The 23,385-nt window shown below is 35.2% G+C and overlaps 1 protein-coding gene across 3 annotated transcripts in view; it reads right to left on the minus strand.

The window, feature by feature from the left end:
• Positions 1-8,742: 8,742 nt before the first annotated feature.
• The window catches only part of LOC133867717 (uncharacterized), a 116,047-nt gene continuing 101,404 nt past the window's right edge, over positions 8,743-23,385 (minus strand). For all 3 annotated transcript variants that reach the window (XM_062304484.1, XM_062304485.1, XM_062304483.1), the window contains 6 exons: positions 21,814-21,960; positions 14,280-14,384; positions 14,096-14,206; positions 13,908-14,012; positions 10,154-10,223; positions 8,743-9,987 (listed from right to left, as the gene is read on the minus strand). In XM_062304484.1, coding sequence (XP_062160468.1) covers positions 9,290-9,987; positions 10,154-10,223; positions 13,908-14,012; positions 14,096-14,206; positions 14,280-14,384; positions 21,814-21,960 — 1,236 coding nt within the window. In that variant the 3' untranslated portion in view covers positions 8,743-9,289. The remainder of the gene's footprint in view (positions 9,988-10,153; positions 10,224-13,907; positions 14,013-14,095; positions 14,207-14,279; positions 14,385-21,813; positions 21,961-23,385) is intronic.

Raw genomic sequence — 23,385 nt, forward strand, 5'->3', positions numbered from 1 at the left:
CTGAATTTCCCCCCCCTTGCTAGATGCCTTAATTTCTTCATCATCAATTATCACATTGATTGAATACATCACAGTTTTTGTTCTTTTATTAAAGACCCTGTATGCACGACTGTTAGTGGAGTACCCCAAAAATATACCTTCATCACTTTTGAGATCAAATTTCCCAAGGTTCTCCCTATCTCGAAGAATATAACATTTACTTCCAAAAGATTTGAAGTACTTAACTGTGGGGTTCTTTCCTCACCAAATCTCATAGGGAGTCTTGTTGGTTTCAAGCCTCAGGTAGACTTTATTGATGATGTGGCAAGTAGTATTGATAGCTTCTCCCAAAAAATGTTGACCAAGATTTTTTGAGTGGATCATTATACAAGCCATCTCTTGAATCACCATGTTCTTTCTTTCTATAACCCCATTTTGTTGAGGAAGTTTTGAATTTTGAATTTATTAGATAATCTTTTAAAGACTTAATTTTTTCAATAAACACGTCTTTTTCAACTTCAAAATTTTTAGGGTCAAATACCCTAATGGTAAGTCATTTTAAATTTAGTGCTTGAGTTTTATTTTGTATCATAGGTGCTACCTAAGTTAGGGGTAAAAACCCAGTTGATACCTTTGTTAAATGACCGAACCACCGGTCATAGGGTGGTTCCATGGCAGAAACCCAACAATTTATTTATTTATTTATTTTTTTGCCATGGGGTGGCACCCCTCTTTTTATTAATTTATTTTTTATTTTATATATATAGTGCCACGTGTCAACCTCAGCGGTTGACACGTGACGAGCCGTTAAAATTTCGACGAAAAATCTAACAGATGTACCAACTACGTTTTTCCCTAACTCAAGTACCACTTGTGATACAAAATAAAACTCAGGTACTAAACTTAAAATGGCTTAAACCTCATGTACTAATGGGGTATTTAAAATTTTCAAATTGTTTAAACAATTCGACACACATCCTTTGGAGTTCACATTTTTCCATCAAATCAAAATTGACAAACATGAAACAAACAAAGAAGTCAAACAAAATTACACAAGAATTTAATCTTCTCAGAGTGTACCAAGCTCTACTACCAATTGAAAAATAGATGACTTTTAATTTAATTGTGTGTGTGTGTGCACAATGTGTTAACAAAATAATATAAAAAGCGGAATTTAAATGACACAAGTATTTTGTTAACAAAGTGGAAACTCTATGAAGAGAAAAATCACTCCGAGGCAGCCAAACCCAGAAAATCCACTATTCAGAAGACATAGCTAGTTACAAAGCAGTAGCACTCACATACCCTTATGCAGTGGTCGTATCATGAACTCTGAGGTGTAACCCAACATGAAACCCTCCCAACCAAGTCACCTACTTGAAGGGGTCTTCAATGGAATCCTTTACCTTAAGGCCAATCCCTAAGATAGACTTCAATTTCAGCACAGCAACAACACGCAACGGCAATGGCTTGAAAGTAAGTGGATCAGCACAATAACTCCTAAAATATACTTTTTAAGCTCTACGAAATTCAATACCGAATTCTTACAAATTACATGCGTAGGGGACTTTATTTATAGGCTACAGAAAACCAAAACCGAGTCTAATACGATTTTCCTAGGCGGCATCTGGACAGTAGCTAAGGGCGTCTGGACGAACAACTGTTCAATCGACTTCCCAAATTCGTTGAATATTCTTTCCTGAATAGGACTGCATCCGGACGGTGTTGCCCTAGCGTCCGAACAGTTGCACTTCTGCTGCACGCAATTTCCATATTAAGGCCTAAGCGTCTAGATAGTGGAGACTGACGGCTAGACTGTTGAGTGTCTTCTGCACAACTTGCCTTATCAAGAATAACGTCCGGACGGGAACACTACACCGTCCGGACGGTAGCAGCTGTCTTCCTATATCTGTGTTTTGGAAAGAAATCCTTTTACTTGTCGAACACTGAAAGGCGTTCAGACGTGTTGCTGAGACATTCGTATGGATGCAACTAAGAACAATTTGAAGCTTCTGGACATAGAGGGAAGGTCCGGACGGAAAGTTCTCGTCGTTCGGACGGATAATGCTTGACAGATGAGCGTCCGGACGGAATACCACATCGTTCGGACAGATGTAAAGGAACTGAACTACACTGTTTTGAATTATTGACAGAGTCTTCTTGAAGCTCATAACTGAAGTATAGACTCTGAATATAACAGTATTCCTGTATAATTTGCATCATTACATAGAAGTGATTTTGTCCAACAGAATGTAGCCAATCACAAATTAACTGAGTTCAAGGTATAACTACTGCATAAGGGGTATGTGAGTACGACTGCTTTATAACTTGCTATTTCTTCTGGTAGTAGATTTTATGAGTTTGGCTGGCCCGTAGTGGTTTTTCTCTTTGTTGCAAAGAGTTTCCATTACATCACCAAAATATTTGTCTTCTTTACATTCCACATTTATATTTTGGTGCATTGTTGATCACTCACACATATAGGAGTCACTTTATATTTTTTAATTGGTATCAGAGCGGGTACACTCTTTTTGGATTAAATTCCTAAGTGTGATCAATGACTCCTATTTTTTAATGATGTATGATATTTGCTCTGTTAGTTTTGATTTGATGAAAAAAGGAGAACTCTAGAGGATGTGTCATGAATTGTTTGAAAATTTTGAAGATTTTAAAAATTCAAGCATTGAACATCTGCGAAGACTTAAAAATTTTGAAATTGAAAATGAAGGTTTTATTACCAAAATTAAGTCTTTGGAAGATGCTTTGATGAAATAAAAAATTCCACTGTAAAAATCTCTTGATTCTACCTTGAGCGTTGATGATGTTGCCTCCTCTTCACATGTTATGCTTGCTTATAGAACTATGTTTGTTAAACCTAGCATGTTTAATCATCAAATTCATTCTACTTGTGGGGATAAAAGAAAAGGTGCTAAAGGGACTAATCACTAAAATTCAAATTTCATCCCCACATGCCATCACTGTGGTGTTCGTGGTCATATCCGCCTAAACTGCTTTTAGATATGGTCTAAAAAATCTTGGGACAAATAGCATGTGCCTAGAAAAGATGAGCATGGTATTAAGAACCAAATCAAAGCCTTAACTGATCAAGTCAAACTCATTAGTGAAAAGTTAGGAAGCCTTACTCTTAATGAGAAGAAATCTGTCATGTGTAGTAAAAGGAAGAATACCAACAATAAAAAGTTATGGGTTAAAAAGGAAGACAATTTGTGTTTGGTTGCTCATACTGAATTAAAAATACTTGATATTTATTTGTGGTATTTGGATAGTGGATGCTCTAAACATATGACAGGTGACAAGACACTTCTAAAGAAAATTCAGATGGGTAGAGGAGGAAAGATCACCTATGGAGATAGGAGTCAATCCAAAGTCATTGGAAAATGTCTTATTGACATTCTAGGACTGGGAGCATCTCAAGAAGCCTTATATGTGGAGGGACTCAAGGCTAATCTCCTCAGCATTAGCCAATTCTGCGACAACGATCTTGTGGTTCAATTCTCCAAAAAGGAATGCAATATTTTTGATAGCAGTGACAAATGACTAATGGGAGGAGAAAGAACTATTGACAATTGCTATGGCCTCCCTGGCCTCACTTCAGAGCCTCAAATTATCTTCAACAAGGCAACCGTTGATGACAGTGACCTATGGCATCATAGGTTGGGGCATTTAAATTTCATTGATATGCTCAAGATTGCCAGCAAAGAAGTTTTCAAAGATTTGCCCAAGATAAAGAAAATAGAGAAAAGTCTGTGGTCCATGCCAGCTGGGGAAGCAGACTCGAGCAGCACATAAGAAAACTTTAGGTATTCTTACTTCCATGAATTTAGAATTAATTCATATGGATCTCATGGGTCTAACAAGAACTGCTAGTCTAGGTGGAAGAAAGTATATACTAGTTGTTGTGGATGACTATTCCCGGTACACCTGGGCTTTCCTTCTCCAGGAAAAATATAATGCTTTTGATGTAGCTCAACAATTGTTCAAGAAAATTCAGATTGAGCAAAATTGTCTTACCATGAGAATCCGTAGTGATCATGGAAGGGAATTTGAGAATGCCAGCTTTGAAGAGTATTGCCATTCACATGGCATTCAATAAGAGTTTTCATCCCCCATCACTCCTTAACAGAATGGCGTAGTAGAGCAGAAGAACAGGGTTATACAAGAGATGACTAGAGTAATGATCCACTCAAAGAATTTGGCTCAACACTTTTGAGGAGAAACTGTTAACACCGCTTGCCACATCATAAATCAATAGAGTCTATCTTTGGCCCGAAACTAACAAGACTTCGTATGAGATATGGTGAGGAAAGAAGCCTATACTTAAATATTTTCGGGTATTTGGAAGTAAGTGTTACATACTTCGAGATCGAGAAAATCTGGGCAATTTTGATCCAAAGAGGGATGATAGAATTTTCCTGGGATATTCCACCAACAGTTGTGCTTACAAAGTCTTCAACAAAAGAACATGGACTGTTATGGAATCAATCAATGTGGTGATTGATGATGAAGAAGTTGGGTCACTTAGCAAGGGTGAGAAACTTCTGTCCTCTCCAGTAGAGTCGGCTAATCCATCAGCTGATCCGGTCAAGACTTCTTCACCCCAAGAACAACTTGTCACTTCTTCAGCAGCTGTGCCTCCTCAAGATCCTCCAGAAACTGTGCCTTTCGGGAACACTGCTAGTGCATTTGAAGATGTTGATCCTCCTAAAGAACCATCCTCACTTGTCAAGCTCAATCATCCTTTCGAGCAATTACTTGGGGATCTCAATGAAGGAATTCGACTGAGAAATAGAGTGGTCAATCCATTAGATGAAGTAGCCAATCAAGTCACTTATAGTTGATACCTTGCTTAGTTTGAACCAAAGAAGCTTGATGGAGCTCTACAAGATGAAAGCTGGATCGCTGCAATGCATGATGAGCTACATCAGTTTAATAGAAACCCATGTATGAACTTTTGTTTGTAGACCTTCTAATCACAATGTTATCGGCACCAAATGGCTCTTTAAAAACAAGTTAGATGAGCATGGCACGGTGATCAGAAACAAGGCTTGTCTTGTTGCATAGGGATACACTTTGGTAGAAGGGGTAGATTTTGATAAAACTTTTGCTCCTATTGCTCGCCTAGAGTCCATCAAAATCCTGCTATCTATTGCTTGCCATCTTGGATTCAAGCTTTATCAAATGGATGTCAAAAGTGCATTTCTAAATGGCATTCTTCAGGAATAGGTCTATGTAGAATAGCCAAAGGGGCTTCAGGATCCTCATAATCCTCAGCATGTCTACAAACTGAAAAAGGCTTTGTATGGCCTTAAGCAAGCTCCCAGGGCATGGTATGAGCGTCTTACAACCTATCTTCTGACTAAGGGATTTACAGGAGGACATGCTGACAGAACTTTGTTTATTCGGAATCAAGGAAAGCACAAGCTCATTGTTCAAATCTATGTAGATGATATCGTCTTTGGAACTACAATTAATTCGCAAGCTCATGAATTCTCTGAGGAGATGAAGCAAGAGTTTGAGATGAGCATGATTGGGGAGCTGACTTACTTTCTGGGTCTTCAAGTCAAGCAATCTTCTGAAGGAATTTTCATCTCACAATCCAAATATGCCAAAGATTTGGTGAAACGGTTTGGGTTGGATGGGAAGAGTCATGCTCGTACCCCTATGAACACAAGTGTCAAGATTAGTGTTGATCTTTTAGGCAAAAGTGTGGACCCCATACTCTACAGAAGTATGATAGGAAGTCTCTTGTACCTCACAACTAGTAGACTAGATATTGCATTCAGTGTAGGTGTTTGTGCTCGTTTTTAAGCCAATCCCAAGGAGTCTTATCTCACTGCAGTCGAACGTATCATCAGGTATGTCAACGATACAATTAATCATGGTCTTTGGTATTCTAGAGAAACAAATCTTGTGTTTGCAGGTTATTCTGATGCAGATTGGACTGGTAATGCTGATGATAGAAAAAGCAAGTTTCGCGGCTGCTTTTATGTGGGTAACAATCTGGTGGCATGGCTGAGTAAGAAACAATCTTCTATTTCTTTGTCCACAGTCGAGGCTGAATACATTACAGCTGGTAATTGCTGCACTCAGTTGCTATGAATGAAGCAACTTCTCTTGGATTATGGCTTTGGACAAGGTATCATGGAAGTTCATTATGACAACACTAGTGCCATCAATATCTCCAAGAATCCAGTTCAGCATTCTTGGACTAAGCATATTAGACATCCGGCATCACTTCATTCGTGATCTTGTTGAATCCCGTGTAGTATCTCTCTCATTGGTGCCCACTGACAACTAATTGGCTGATATTATTACCAATCTTCTCGATGGCTGCATGTTTGAATCTCTTAAGAAAGCCATTGGTATTTGTGACATGTCCTAGGCATGTCTTCTCTCATGCTAAGATTATACTTTAGTGTGGTTTTTAGTCTTTTCCTTTGCCAGCATGATTTTCTTTGTTTTTTTTTTTTTTAAAAAAAGGGGGGGGGGGGGGGGGGGGGGGGGGGGGGGAAGATGCAGGTTGTCCTTTATGAGTTGTCCAGCTATCACATGTATGTTTAACTGATATCTTAGTCTATCTTTTGAAAATTCTTGTGAGAGATATTTTTTTTACAAAGATGGTCAAATTCACCAACTCGCTAGTTGAACCTATAACCTAAAAATTCTGGCATTTTTTCAAGGTTGCAGCACAAACAATAATAAAAAGCATTTAAATTCTCAAAAAATTTGGATTCAAAGGATCCACTGTTGAATGTGCTACTAAAATGTTCTTGACCTTATCTCTATAGAAAGAGTCAGTGATCAAATCATTGCAGAAGTAGACGGTCATTAATGGACTAAGTAAAAGAAATAGTGTTGCATCTTAGGGGGAGTGTATCAAATGATGGTGACTAGGCCATAATAACATAAGATTTGACTTTTGACTGCTCTAACATTAATTTTTCTCTCATTAAGAAAATTTAGTTGTCTTTAAACCTTATCAGTGAACATCTTGCCTTATTGAGAAAGCTTTCACACCCACACACACACATAGCATGAGTTGTGTACATTGTTTTAAATTTCTATCTCCAGGGAAATTTTTGCTCATTCATTACTTGGCTTTCAAATTTATGTTTGCATATTTTTGATTTGCTATCTGACTGATTTCGTAGTTGTAGATACATGCGTGTGCTGCTTTATTTGTGAAAGACTAACCTTGTTTCCTTTCTCTGTCTTTTTAGCAAGTTGTTCTTTATTTTTTTATTTTTTATTTTTTACAATTTACTACTTTCCTGCTTTTTGGACTTTAGCATTGTAATTTTTGTAGTTTTTAAATACTCTGTTTACCTTTTGTCATTTTGAGACAAAAATGGAGAGTATTTTTATTTTGGACTGGATTTTGTATGTTTTACTGGTCAAGTGATTTTTTCTCAGAATGGCCAAATATGGAGTTTGTTAGTTTATTGGCTGCATTCTGTTGACAAAATCACTACCATATCAGGGTATTACTTAAACAGGAATGTTGTAATTCAGGAAATTTTCCAGAGATATTTAGAACATTTTCTCCTACATGGAAATGACTTAATTTGACAAGTTCTGCATCACATTCACAAGAAAGGCAATTTCCGGAAGTCAAGGAAGATTTTGAAGCGCTTACAACTCAGCAAGGCGGTTTCCATTGTGACTGTTCGGATGGCCAGAGAAAGCGTCCAGAAGCTCACCAATGTTTGAAGAAGCGTCTGAATACCTTAGTAGACACCAACCACAGGGAGCACATGTTCGCACAAATGTCTGGACAACCCAGCGGACACCTAGACCCGAGAGCTCTTGTTTGATGAGGAGTTCGAACAGTAAACTGAAGGCTGCGAACAGTGAGGACAGCATACAACTGTCCAGACGCTAGGACGACGCCTTCTAGATGTACTACTGAAGACTTTTGAAGAAAAGCATGTATTTTGAAGTTGGTTGCTGCTTGACGTCTAGACACTCACTTAGTTCGGACGCTCCCTAGAAAAATCCGTATCAGTGTTGATTTAGGGTTTCTGAACTTATAAATAGAGGTCTTTAGACTGTTTTTGTAGGGAATATCATATAAACTCCATTGTGCTAATAGAGGGTATTTAGGCAGAGATTGAATATTTGCTAGCTTTCTTAGAGTTTGTATTTGTGTGATTTGATCAACAATTGAAGTCTATCTTAGGGAAGAGCCTTAAGATAAAGGAGTCATTTGAAGAACCGTACAGACATGTAGTCTGGTTGGAAGGCGCTCACGTATAGATACGTGTTAGAGTTCAAAGTACAATTACTGCATAATGGTATGTGAGTACAACTGTTTGTAACTAGCTATTTCTTTTGTTAGTAGATTTCCTAAGTTTAATTGTCCCAGAGAGGTTTTTCTCTTTGTTGCAAAGAGTTTTTACTTCGTTACCAAAATATTTGTCTTCTTTACATTTCGCATTTATATTTTGGTGCATTGTTGATCACTCACACACGTATGAGTCACTTTATCTTTTTCAAATATTAAAAAGAGGGGTCGGGTTGGAAACCATAAAAAATATAAGCGTTCTTCTATCACTGCCTCCAACTTCTATCAGAATCTTCAAATCACATTTGACCCTGCCTTCGCTTGTCATCGAAAGCCGACCTTTGCAGTTTGAAATTGTGTTGGCAACAGATCAAGGGTAAGAAGGCTGAAATTTGCATACCCCCATAAATAACTTCTTTCTACTATTTAAATTTAGCTACCGACAAACACTAGATGTATTTTGTGCTCCCATCAAATGTATATTTACATGTATAAGGGGATAGAGAAACGCTCAAAGTTCATAGTGATACTATACATTATGATTTTTGGAGCCATTAAAACGAGGCTACCAAATAAAAAAGAGCATGAGAAAAAAAGAAAAGCCACTATACATACCGTACACAGTAGTTGCATTTTACAAGGGGAAAATATCCGATGGGTGTATTAATCAGGACATGTTACAAATCCATCTCTTAACCATCTCCTACCCATTTCTATACAACCAAATTTCAAATTCACTATTAGATTTGTGGGATCCAATGTGGGTCATACAAATCAAATGGTGATTTTGAAAATGAGATGGGTAGGGGATTGGATTTGTATCATTTTCCATATTAATAATGGCACAATTGAATCTGCATTTCCATTTTGGCAGTCCAAAGGAACTGTTTTTTAATATTATCTCAAAGGCCCTTTCCCCATTGCTTTGGGAGGGGACAATGCAGGTGCCAGGCCTTGTGATGAACCGATCTTTCATAGGAGTACTTGCAGCGCGCCACTTGTAAGCTACTTGATATTACTTTGATGCAGAAGATGCCCACAGCCCCAGCCTCGCTCTTTCCCAAGTTCAAAGGTAGACAACAAAATCTGTAACAAGTTTTCTGCATCTTCCTCCCTTGCCAGTTCCAAGTTCGTCTGAAAAAGTGGAAGAGTAGTAGGAGGATTGTTCCATCGCACAGTCTTCATTCCACCGTTTTTTCTGGGATGATGCTGGTTCTGTCTCAATAAGGTATCTGGACTGCTTCCAACCATATGTACCACTCCTTGATCGGAATCCACATGTATTACACTCTCCAAAGCAATTTCTGATTCTATCATCCATTCAGGATCAGAAGCAATGCCCTGAAATTCAGGCTTTCCCAAGTCCACCAAACCGGGGCAACTGACAATCAATACAAATCTCTGTGTAATGATGACAAATTTACCAGCTTGTTTAAGTGCTTTGCACATGACTAAGACCTCATCCTTGAGCTTCGAGCCATTATCAGCCTCCACAAGTACTGATGTTCCAACTGCTTCTTCCCAAGAGTAAGGTCTTAGGGGAAATTCCTTGCTTAGAGGCCTTGGAAGCCGGGACCTAAAGCGCTGTGGCCCCATTTCATATAGCCTACTTCTGTTTCTAATACTCTGTGCAGTTTTTCCAGTAACTTCAAGGATACTAGCTGCTGGTTTCGCCAAAAGTCCTGTAACTCCTAAAGCTATTCCTGCACCAAGAGATACGCAGCAAGAAAGCACTGTCAATGCCAAGGGTAAAACCAATCATCTCTGCAACTCCGGTGATTATATCTTTTTAAGATGGTCATGATTTTAAGGGATTATGGTAAAGTTTATATCTTGCACAGAGATTACAGCATCCTAGTAGTCCATTACCTGAGAGGACACCAGGAAGGCCATGTTTCTCAGCTCCTTTAATTGGTGATTGGAGAAGACCAGTGAGTCCCTGGAATTAACAGGATAAGCTCCATACAATAAACATAAAAAAAAAAAAAACACAAACAATATAGTGCATGTATACTCCCTTTGAAGAAGCAGCATATGATAACATGTACTTGTTCAAGTTATTTGAGGATTTAATAATCTCAATATTGGAAAGCACACCATGCATAACTTATCAAGTTCAAACTCCTAATGTATAGGCCATTCCCATAAGAGTGTATATGGAACTCAATTTCCTGTAGTAGTTCTGGTGTACATGCAACCCTGGCACTTGTAACTTGCTCATTTGCATTATATCAATTTTGACTTTTGTTTCTAATGCAGCAAGCTAAAAGCTCCTGAAAAAGCAAACTTGACTACCAAAATGATTAAAGATAATGGTCTAAATTTGATGTAAGGTCTAATCAATTCCCTCCATAGGCTACTTTTGTTGCTACCAAGTCTTAGTTTCGAGTTTCTTTATGTTAGGAAGGTGCTGATTTCATATTACTGAGGTTTTCTCAAGTTTTAAGAGTCGGGTTTTCTGTAATTTTAACATTTATGGACATAGACTATACTTTTGGTCCATTGGTCTTGTTTTGGATTTCTATGTTATTTGGTTATTATTTGTAGCTTTCACTAGATATTTAGTCAGGTTTAGTATTGAAAACCAAAAGGAGTCTAAATTCTATTAGATTTAAGCATTACATGCCTGTTTATATGGATGTAATGGTTTCCATTCAATGAACAATGAGTTTAGAGAATTTTCAGCAGTGTAATTCATAGATATGTCTTCTCTCTCTTCTTCCAATTTTCTAACTCTATTTTTTTTTTTGCATCAAATTCCGGCTAACATTAGATATGATTTTACATCTATTCTTTCCATAAATTCCAATCGTGAAAAATCCCTAACCACCCATTCATACAATAGCTCCCAAACAACCCAAGAAAGTCTGACTATTCCTGGGTCACCAATCACAGCCCCCAGAAGAGCCACCCAGACCAAAAGTCTGACCTTGAGTTTCCATTTTTATTCATCTCCAAATCATACCCTTCCCTTAAGCTATTAGAAACCTTACATTTCCTAATATTTTTCAGCCTTTTCCCATCAAAACACCAACCCTAGCTATCCCCAAACCCTAAAACTCTGCTACCAAATAAACCCTATGTTCATTACTGCTGTTCTATATCAATTCAGGTATGGTGCAGGCTTCAGTACCAGAATGGTTTAAAATTATGATCTAAATTTGACGTAGGGCTTATTCAATACCCTCCATAAGCTACTTTTGTTGCTATTCAGTGATGCAGGACAAAGGCTGTGTACCAAATAGGATGTAGGAAATTCTGGTTGGCAACTTGTTTTAGGACTTAGGAAGAGCTAGAGTCAGGGTTTTATAATGCTAAAAGGTAGGTCAAGGTTTGGGAGCGGAGGGATTCTAACTGGAAAATAAAACTATGAGGAAAACTGAAGTCATAAACTGTTGTTCTGGGTGCTGTGAAAAGTAACCGAGAACAAAATTAACTTCCTGGGTAGTTCAGGAGGCATTTGATGGATAGGTAGTTTATGAATTCTAAGATAAGGATTTTTAGTGAAAGATGAGAACATAATTTACAAATGGGTTTGTTAGAATTGGATTGAAATTGCTGAAAAATTAAAAGGGGAATAAGAATAATAACAACAAAGATTTAGGAATCACACCTAGTTTTCCCAAGTATCATACCTATGGTTTCTTCAACATCACACCTTACAAAAGATAGGATCATACAAATCTTAAGAGCAATTATTGCTGGAAATTTCATAAAAGTCTCGTCAATTGAGTAGAAACCATTACATCCATACACAAGTATTTAATGCATAACTCTAATAAGAGTAGGATTCTTTTTGGGCATAACTAAATAATTAGTAAAACCCACAACTAAAAACCAAATAATAAAATAAAACAGTTGTTAGATGGTGGAAATTGGTCTGGTTCCCAACATCAATCCCTCGGCACTCCTTTCTTCTCTGGCTTGTGTTCCGGGATGCACTGGTTACTAAGCAAAGAATATGTGGGTGGGGATACACTGGATGCTCCTTGTGTTTATTCTGCTATGGTGCCCAGGAGAGCCAAGAACACCTCTTCTTTAGGTGTAGTTTTAGTCACCAAATTTGGACTAAAATCATGGCTGAATGTTCCATTCTGAATGCTCCTTTGGATTGGGATGCTATTGAAGATTGGGGCTTGAAGATTCTACAAGGCAGTGATATTCGGGCAAGTTTGGGGAGGTTGTGTTTGAGGGCTATTGTATATAATCTTTAGAAACAGAGAAATGCTCTTTTGCATAACTCTTCACCTAGAACAGAAGATTCTATTATGGATTGTATTCGATGGGAAGTTCGTTCAAGGCCGGTGGCTAAAAGGCAATTCAAGAATCTCACTCATAGCTTAGTGATTCGATGGAACCTGCATTCCCCTGTTGGTTCATTTTGAGGTTGCAGGCTGTGCCGGTTTGAGCTGTTGTTTAGTTGCTTCTCTTGATAGTCTCAGGTTTTTGTTGGAGTTTGTTATGCTCTGTTCTCGGGATGTTTTGTTGTTGTTTGTGGCTTGGGTATTGTCGTCTACTGCTCCTGTTTTGATAAGGTTGCAGTTTGCTTTGGCTTAGGCTTGTATTTCTGGCCTCTGGGATTGATTTCTCTGTTTGAGTTTGTGTTCTAGTCTGTTTTGTTTCTGGAGTGTACTTTGGGTGATAATCAATGAAAAGCTTTTATTCATTGAAAAAAAATATAATAATAAAATCAAAATCAAAATAAGACCCAATGGACCAAAAGTACAGCCTATGTCCATTGTTAAATGATAGAAATCCTTTGAGATAACTGTTGATTTATATCCCATAAATCAATGGATTTAGATGATTTGATTGCCGTAGATTAAGGGATTTGTTAACCCTAATCTAAGGGAAATGTTTGTATTTGAAATTATTCAAATCACATGTCAAGCTCTATAAATAGAGTCTTGTACTCAGATCAAATATGAAGGAAAGATGTAGCCTATAAGGCTTTAACGTGTAGATGTAGGCCATAGATTGAACTACCTTAATCTCTGTGTTTTCTCTCTTTCCTTTATCACTCTTTATATTATTATTAGTTTCTATATGGTATCAGAACTATCTCTTTATATTATTATCAGTTTCTATATCCATAAATCTTAAAATTACTAAAATACTCCTAACTTTTAAAGGTAAAAGAAAACATTAGTAATATGAAACCAGCACGTTTCTAACAAAAATAAACTCAAAACTAAACTTGATAGCAACAAAAGTAGCATAAGGAAGGTCTTGGTTAGACCCTAAATTAAATTTAGATCATAATTTTAAACAATTTGGTATTTAAGCTTGCTTTTCCGAGAGCTTTTAGCTGCTTGCAACAGTAGAGAAGCGTCCTTAACCTACTGTCCTACATCAGTTTCTAGTGCATAATGAAATTTCTGAATCTTTTGAGCAAATCAATAAATGAATAAAGACAAATCAATAAATAAATAACTAAAAGAAAATACAATAACTAATTTCTCTACTGATTCTGGAACAGATTACTCTAGTTTCATTAAAATTTAGAACTCTTAGGTTTTTCCAAAAAAATAATTTGTCAAACACAATTCACCAACACATCCACTCCAAATGAATACTTCTAAGAGACTTGCACTATGACAACTACCAAGTATGATTGACGTACCTCTAAGACCTCATTTATCACACCTTTACTATGTGAAGCTGCACTCATCTGTTGCTTTTCCATCCTTGAAACAGCCTGGTCATCAAATGTAAATGCAACAATACCCTACAAGCAGAAAATACAATTACTATATATGTAGCATAGAAACTAATCTTTGGAAGCATTGAAATGTTTATCATAAGAGATACCTTTTGTGCCGCTTTACTGAACTGAGTGGCAGCATCACTTATAGCATAGACTGTGTTACTTAAAAGACTAGTGCTGCCTTGTGCCATGCCGGTAATAAGTCCAGTGGGGCTCTGCCATTAGAAAAAGAAAGTGTTCAGCAAGCTGATAAAAGATACAAGCTCCAGTCATCCATACGATATATACCTGCAAAATACTCCTGGCCGGCATTGATAAGAAATCCCTGATGCCAAGGCCCAAACTCCTAGCAAATCCCATGGGATTACCAATGACACCAGCAGAACCAAACACCTGCAAATAAAAGAATTACAAGGAGCATGAGAAGATTGTCACTTGGCCTTTATTCCAGACAGACTTTGCGCAAACTGAAAAGGGCAAAGAGCAGCGGTTCATATATACGCCACCCAGCCACATTAGCCAGTAAAGTTACTTTTCTTTTAAATTCCAGAAAATATGGATTCTACTATTGACATAAATAGAAATGACCACGTCTTCATTCCATGATATATCCAATCTCGTAGTGGAAATGTCATAGTTTATTTTTCAAATACAGCAACAAACCCAATGGTTGCTCCATGTAGCCCAATCGAGCGATAAACCACCTCAACTGGTTAAGAAACCACATGAACGGGCCGAAAAACAACTGAATCGGCTAAAATTTGTTTTGAACCAGTCATTAAAGAGCAAGAACCAACCAAAATTGCGCTGAACTAAACTAAACCAACATGAACCACACTAGAACCACACTGAACTGGACGGAATATGCACTGAACTGGCAGGAAAAAATGCACTGAACCGGAAAGAAACCCATTGAACCGGTTAGAAAAGACATTGAAGTGGACCTGAAATGCGCTGAACCAGAAAATAAGTTGATGAGGCAGAACAGAGACCACAGAACCGGCTGAGAACAAGAAAACTGGGTTGGGCTGGATCCAATCTGGGCCAATTTTTTTATTTATTTTTAACAGAGAGCTGGGCCCAAACAACCAAGCTATCCATATCTAGGATATTGAACAGGCTGAACAGCCAAACACCACTCCAGCTATCCTTATCCATGACAGGGAACAAGAATCAACCAGAACCAAACAGGGATCCTCTTCCACCTGGAGATGCTGCTGACGACCGCTTCTGGCGGCAACAGTGACGGTGACAACAACAAACGTCACTGGAGACCAGAGAAATCATTGGTAAACACCACAAAAGCCACAGAAACCACATACGTTGCCAGAGAACACAACCACCGGGAAACACCACAACAGCTGCCGGAAACTCACCAGAGACAGGCTAACCTCTCCCAAAACGACCGCCAAAGATCCAATGGACAACCAACAACGCCACAAAAAATGCCGGAGACCACTGCACAATAGCCAACCACCGAGAACCACCATGAAATAGCATGGTTTCGACCAGTACTACTGACAAAGATGCCGAAAATACCAATACCAAAAATCACAGGAAAAAAAAACACCGGAACCACCACCGACAACAAGATAAACGATATATATATATATATATATATATATATATATATATATATATATATATGTTTTCTTCCCACCGGATATGTTTTCCAGTCACACTATGAACAACTCTTTAGAGCTTCATCAAGGCACTGGAACTATAAACACCGACACCAAGATATCAAACGTCAACCAAAAGGAAGGAAAACCAAGACTAGAAATGAGGGGTTGAGATCAGGATCCTAATTATACCATGTTGTAGTTTGCATGAAAGGTTTAGAGAAAAGGTGGAGGCTTGTTACTGTTACAATGACCAAAATACCCAAAATCCTAATAACTCTCACAAACCCTAATATTTTGCCAACAAACTCCACTCATCCCAGCTTAACCTTGGCAAGAAGATCAGGTCATTCTTTTTTCAAAGAATACTACTTGAGCAAATATTCTATCCTTTGTAGTCAATCAAGAAATATTTGAAGTTCCAACCAAAACAAAAAAGAAAATCTAATTACATGATTCCAAACGATTCTAGAAATTTGAAAAATGAATTAAGCACGATAAAACTTTTAAAAAAAATTAATAACAAAAAGCAAACTCAAATATTGAGGCATCATATCATATATATATATAAAAGCCGAGTTTTTTCTTAGAATGACATAGAATAGTGACACGTGGCATGAACCCATACTTTTTAGTGTCTAAACCGGTCATTTAAATACTGAACCGGTCATTTAAATAAAATTGAACCGGTCTATTTAATCTCTCTCTCTCTCTCTCTATTAATGATACAAGTAACCCCTCTCTCTCAATTAATGATATAAGTATGACTCTTTGGTATTTTTATATTTTTGGTTGAAATCTAAATATAACCGGTCTATTTAATCTCTCTCTCTATTAATGATACAAGTAGCATCTCTCTCTCAATTAATGATATAAGTATGATTCTTTGGTATTTTTATATTTTTGGTTGAAATCTAAATATGTTTCCATTTTGTTTGTGAAATTTGTGATTGAACAATTCTTCATTTGAATGTTTATGAGATTTTTTTTTGTTCATTTGCTTTTTCGAATGTTCAGAATTATATAGGATTGAAATATAATAGATATCACACCAACATTAAAAAAAATTCCAACTAATTTTCTATTTTATATTTTGATAATCAAAATCGTGGTTTTCTTCTTGCTATTTTTCTTCTTAATACTTATTTTCATTCTAAACTACACCTATCTGAACAAATATTTTAAATTGTTTTAATTTGTATGAATTAAACTAAAAATAAGGGTTTTATGTATTAATTGATTTAAATGTTTTATGGGATATTTGTTTTTCTTTTATGTGATTTTTACGATTTTCACTTATTTTTTGTAAGTATTATTCTGCTTTTGAAAGTAAAAAATGCAAAATTTTATTTGATTATTGTGCACAAAAGGAATATAAATGCTTTTAAAACACTAAAGAGTTAATTAAGCATTAAATTTGAAATGTTTTTTTTTTTTTTTTTAATGTTCAAAATTATATGGATTTTATTTTTATTGAAAGAGTTCTAACTTAGAGTTGGCCTAGAATTAGGACACGTGGCATGAATCCATACTTTTAAATATTGAACCGGCCATTTGAGTAAAAAACTGGTAATTTAAGTAAAACTAAACAGGTCTGTGTATTTCAAGTAAAATAAATGATGCATTTAATATGACTAATTAACTATCTTATATTGAATAAAAAATGAATAGAAACGTCAAATTTTTTTTGTTGTTAAATCCTCACTAATTTCTACCTCTTTCTCTTCCTTTAAGTAAAACTGGAAAAAAAAAAAAAAAAAGAAGTAAAATTGAACTGCTCTATGTATTTCAAGTGAAATAAACGGTGCGTTTAATATTCCTAATCAAATCTCTTCCATTGAATAGAAAATGAATAGAAACATTTAATTTTGTTGTCATTAAATTCTCACTAATTTCTACATCTCTCTCTCTTCCTTTTAAGTAAAATTTTTTACTCTAACACCGCCACCCCTCCCATTAAATGTCCGTTACAAACTAAACCTCAAAAAGTCAAATGTCAGTTTTTTTTTTCTTTGGGAAATGTCAAAAGTCACTCCAATATCTCTCGCTTCCTCAAATAAATATATGGAGAAGTAATGGGTTGTGACTATGCAAAACTGCAATGTTGTTTACATTACCGGAGAGTAGTGCTCAAAGCAAAGAGAGCGAAGCTTTTGCTATTGTTGGAACTTTTTTGTTTGTAATATTGCTATAGCCTTTTTTTTTTTTTTTTTTAGTTTGCCTTTCAAGTAAAATAAATGGTGCATTTAATATGACTAACTAACTATCTTATATTGAATAAAAAATGAATAGAAACGTCAATTTTTGTTTTTTTTTGTCACTAAATCCTCATTAATTTCTACCTCTTTCTCTTCCTTTAAGTAAAACTGAAGAAAAAAAAAAAAGGGTAAATTGAACTGCTCCATGTATTTCAAGTGAAATAAACGGTGCGTTTAATATTCCTAATCGAATCTCTTCCATTGAATAGAAAATGAATAGAAACATTTAATTTTGTTGTTATTAAATTCTCACTAATTTCTACCTCTCTCTCTCTTCCTTTAAGTAAAATCTTTTACTCTAACACTGCTTCCCTTCCCACTAAATGTCCGTTACAAACTAAACCTCAAAGAGTCAAATGTCAATTTTTTTTTTTTCTTTAGGAAATGTTAAAAGTCACTCCAATATCTCTCGCTTTCTCAAATAAATATATGGAGAAGTAATGGGTTGTGGCTATGCAAAACTGCAATGTTGTTTACATTACCGGAGAGTGGTGCTCAAAGTAAAGAGAGCGAAGTTTTTGCTATTGTTGGAACCTTTTTGTTTGTAATACTGCTATAGCCCTTTTTTTTTTAGTTTGTCTTTCAAGTTTGTCGGGGCTGTGTTCAATAGAATTGTAAATAATATATTTGTATTTATTTTATGTGTTTCTGTTTTTCTAATTTGATTTTCTATCCTTATTTTTGCATTGATAATATATATATATATATATATTTTTTTTTTTTGTTGAAAAAGTAGTTTCTTTTACGCTATATATAAGAATGATGGTCGAATTAAAAAATATCTATCTGACCGTAGCTTCTTCCTATACCTACAAATTTCTTTGGAACTGGAAAAAGTATATAAAAAAATAGTTATTTTCTATTATATTAGTGGTTATCATTTTACATTTTTTTTTTTTTACTTTATTTTCTATGATTTTGTTCTTTCTTTACATTTTTTTTTTGTCCCTATTTCCTAATTTATATTATTTTTTTGTTCAAATTGCTTTTCTTTTTTTCTTTTTCCTTTTCTAAATTTTACATTGAATTCAAGGAAACTATGGAGAGAGAGAGTTTACATTAATTGTCGTTTGAGTACGAGGTATGACGATTTTTTAATTTATATTGTTCATTGATTTTTTTTTTCCCTGTATAATGCACATTGTTAACGTGCTCTGATAGACAATATTGATTTTCAAGATTTCATATGAACCGGAAAAATATATGGAAAAGAAAACTCTAATTCATTCTATTAGTATTTTTTATTTTTTACTTTTTGTCTATATTTTCTATGGTTCTCTTATTTCATTTCCTCTCTTCTTCTTTTTTTCTTTATTTTTCTTTATTTTTTATGTAATTAATATATTATTTTTCATTCAAATTACTTATTTTATATTTTGTAAATTTTACACTAAATTCAAGAAAATGTTGGTGAGAGAGAGTTTCCTATGGTTGTTTTTTGTACGGGGTATGATAATTTTTTAGCGTATTATGTTTATTGAGTAGTTTTTTTATTACTTTGTGTAATACAAAAAAGATAACACTATTATATGGATAGAAATTTCCTACAAACCGGTTTGTATGAAATTTCTTACAATCCACATATAAGATTGACATGTGTTATTTGACATGTGAGAAGCATATGTTATTGCATTAATAAAAAAAAAATGTGTTTCTCACATGTTTAAAGGATACATGTCTTTTTTAAATGTGAGTTGTAGAAAATTTCCTATAAACCAGCTTATAAGAAATTTTTATCCCTATTATATTATATTAGTGTTTTTCAGTTTTTATTTTTTATCTATATTTTCTATGCTTCTCTTCTTCCATTTTTTTTTTTTTTTATTATTATGAAACTAAATTATAAGGAAGAATCCCGTGCATAGCACGGGTTACGAGCTAGTATATATATAAAAGCCGAGTTCTAACTTAGAATTGGCCTAGAATTAAGACACGTGGCATGAATCCATACTTTTAAATATTGAACCGGTCATTTAAGTAAAACTAAACCGGTCTGTGTATTTCAAGTAAAATAAATGGTGCATTTAATATGACTAATTAATTATCTTATATTGAATAAAAAATGAATAGAAACGTATTCCTAATCAAATCTCTTCCATTGAATAGAAAATGAATAGAAACATTTAATTTTGTTGTCATTAAATTCTCATTAATTTCTACCTCTCTTCCTTTAAGTAAAATCTTTTACTCTAACACTGCTTCCCCTCCCACTAAATGTCCGTTATAAACTAAACCTCAAAGAGTCAAATGCCAGTTTTTTTTTTTCTTTGGGAAATGTCAAAAGTCACTTCAATATCTCTCGCTTTCTCAAATAAATATATGGAGAAGTAATGGTTTGTGGCTATGCAAAACTCCAATGTTGTTTACATTACCGGAGAGTGGTGCTCAAAGCAAAGAGAGCGAAGTTTTTGCTATTGTTGGAACCTTTTTGTTTGTAATACTGCTATAGCTTTTTTTTTTTTAGTTTGTCTTTCAAGTTTGTCGGGGTTGTGTTCAGTAGAATTGTAAATAATATGTTTGTATTTATTTTATGTGCTTCTGTTTTTCTGATTTGATTTTATATCCTTATTTTTGCATTGATAATTTATATTATTTTTTTTATTTTTGTTGAAAAAGTAGTTTCTTTTACGCTATATATAAGAATGATGGTCGAATTAAAAAATATTTATCTGACCGTAGTTTCTTCCTACACCTACAAATTTCTTTGGAACTGGAAAAAGTATATAAAAAAATAGTTATTTTCTATTATATTAGTGGTTATCATTTTTTTTTTTTTACTTTATTTTCTATGATTTTGTTCTTTCTTTACATTTTTTTTTGTCCCTATTACCTAATTTATATTATTTTTTTGTTCAAATTGCTTTTTTCTTTTTCCTTTTCTAAATTTTACATTGAATTCAAGGAAACCATGGAAAGAGAGAGTTTACATTAATTATTGTTTTGAGTACGAGGTATGACGATTTTTTAATTTACATTGTTCACTGATTTTTTTTCCCTGTATAATGCACATTGTTAACGTGCTTAATTGATAGACAATATTGATTTTCAAGATTTCATATGAACCGGAAAAGTATATGGAAAAGAAAACTCTAATTTATTCTATAAGTATTTTTTCTTTTTTTCTTTATTTTTTTATGTAATTAATATATTATTTTTCATTCAAATTACTTATTTTATCTTTTGTAAATTTTACACTAAATTCAAGAAAATGATGGTGAGAGAGAGTTTCCTATGGTTGTTTTTTGTACGGGGTATGATGATTTTTTAGCGTATTATGTTTATTGAGTAGTTTTTTTATTACTTTGTGTAATACAAAAAAGATAACACTATTATATGGACAGAAATTTCCTACAAACCGGTTTCTAGGAAATTTCTTATAATCCACATATAAGATTGACATGTGTTATTTGAAATGTGAGAAGCATATGTTATTTAAATAGCATGTACTTTGTAAATGCTTTTTTAATAGCATTAATAAAAAAACATGTGTTTCTCACATGTTTAAAGGATACATGTCTTTTTTAAATGTGAGTTGTAGAAAATTTCCTATAAACCAATTTATAAGAAATTTTTGTCCCTATTATATTATATTAGTGTTTTTCAGTTTTCATTTTTTATCTATATTTTCTATGCTTCTCTTCTTCCCTTTTTTTTTTTTTTTTTTTTTAATTTTTTAATTTTTTAATTTTTTTTTTTTAATTATTTTACGAAACTGAATTATAAGGAAGAAACCCGTGCATAGCACGGGTTACGAGCTAGTGTAGTTAAAAAGGAACTTCCATGTGGAAAGTCTAACCATTTACACTCTTAATTATGCTGCATTCTTTGCACTCCTTATCTTAATGAACAACACTATATTTGACTTATAAAGCAATAACAAAAGTAAATAAAACGAAAAACTATAATAAAAGTGAGCTTGCTAGATAACTATTAAAAACTTACCTTGTACATCTCATGAAGAAGTTGCCAAGTGTAATGCCTGATGACGATCTCCTGAATGGATTCCCAGCTAGCCATGTGATGTGCAATGGTTAATTGTTTGAGATGAATATGTGCTCCTTCAACATCAGCAAGAGCCATAATACCTCTCTGTAATTAATTATTACCATAAGTATTCATAGTTAAAGGGACAGGAGCAGTACATATAAATTCAAAGAAAGGCCAAAAAAAAAAAAAAAAAAAAAAACAGAAAAAGAAAGGTTACTATTTAAAAACCACCAAAATGGTAGATGATAGTTTTGTGAGAGAATTTATTAACACATAATGAAACTAAAAGGACAAGGTTTGATTATTATATATTTGAAACATCTTTCATTTAGTTGTCAAGTGACTTGGCATAATGACACTAAGTGTTATGTATCTATACTAGGCGAAACAAAACCCTAGTAGTAAACCCTAGTGGCGGCTGAGACATATATGGAATGTAAGGGAGGAAATCGTGTACTTGGGGAGCACGATTTTGGGTTAGGAAGTTCCTAGAAATAAGGGGTTGTTATCCCCCACTAGCAGCCTAAGAATAAGGGATTATATTTCCCATTTAGCAGCAGATTTGCAGCAGATTTATAGGAGATCAAATAAGGGAATTATACTTTCCCTAGAATAGGTTATTTCTGTATTCTTTCTATGTTTGTTTGCATCCTATTTATATGGAGTGTTAGAGGAGAAATAAAGCATGCAGAAATTTACCAACAAATGACTTCTAAAGTTGTAGGAGGCAGGGGTACCTCGAATACCTCATATCCATTCAGCACCTTCACCATAGGTAGACCCAAGAAGGCCGATCTTGTGGCTTTGCCCCTCACCAAACCCATCACTCGCTCACAAACACAATCCCAAACACAGGCCCGTAACATCTTGGTATTAGAGCCAAGTTACGAGATGACGGAACCACGGATCGAAAGATTGGAGAAGGAGATGGGATAAATGGAAGAACGACTCAAGAAATAGATGGAAGAGATGCTAGCGGTCCTGGTCGATCAATTCCAGGTAGCCCGAGCGGAAGACCACAGTAAATTCACAGGTTCCTCTAGGTTTGGCAGGATAGCCGGCCGGACTGAATCTAGGAACTCTTTTCCAAAGGTTGCTAAATTGAACTTTCCCAAGTATGATGGCACAGAAGACCCAACTATGTCGTATAGAGCAGTTTTTTTAATTTCAAAGTACGGCAAAAGAAGACAAGGTAGTTTTGGCGGCCTACCATCTTGATGGTGAGGCGCAATTGTGGTACAAGCTTTTCAAGGAGACCGAGGAGGGCGCATCATGGGAGCAATTGAAGGAGGGGTTACATGTGAGGTATGGCCCTACGCAGTTTGATGATTTCTTTGGGGACCTCACTAAATTGCGGCAAACAGGGACCATTCAGGAATATCAGGGATAGTACGAGCGCTTCCTGAGCAGGGCTGGAAGACTGTCGCTAGCCCAACAAATCGGGGGGGTTCATCAGCTGCCTTAAGGAGAGTATTAGGCTGGAAGTCTAGGCCTCCCGACCTACCACCCTCACTGCCGCAGTGGGGC

This window comes from Alnus glutinosa, chromosome 5, assembly GCF_958979055.1.
Source record: "Alnus glutinosa chromosome 5, dhAlnGlut1.1, whole genome shotgun sequence".
Classification (NCBI taxonomy): Eukaryota; Viridiplantae; Streptophyta; class Magnoliopsida; order Fagales; family Betulaceae; genus Alnus; species Alnus glutinosa.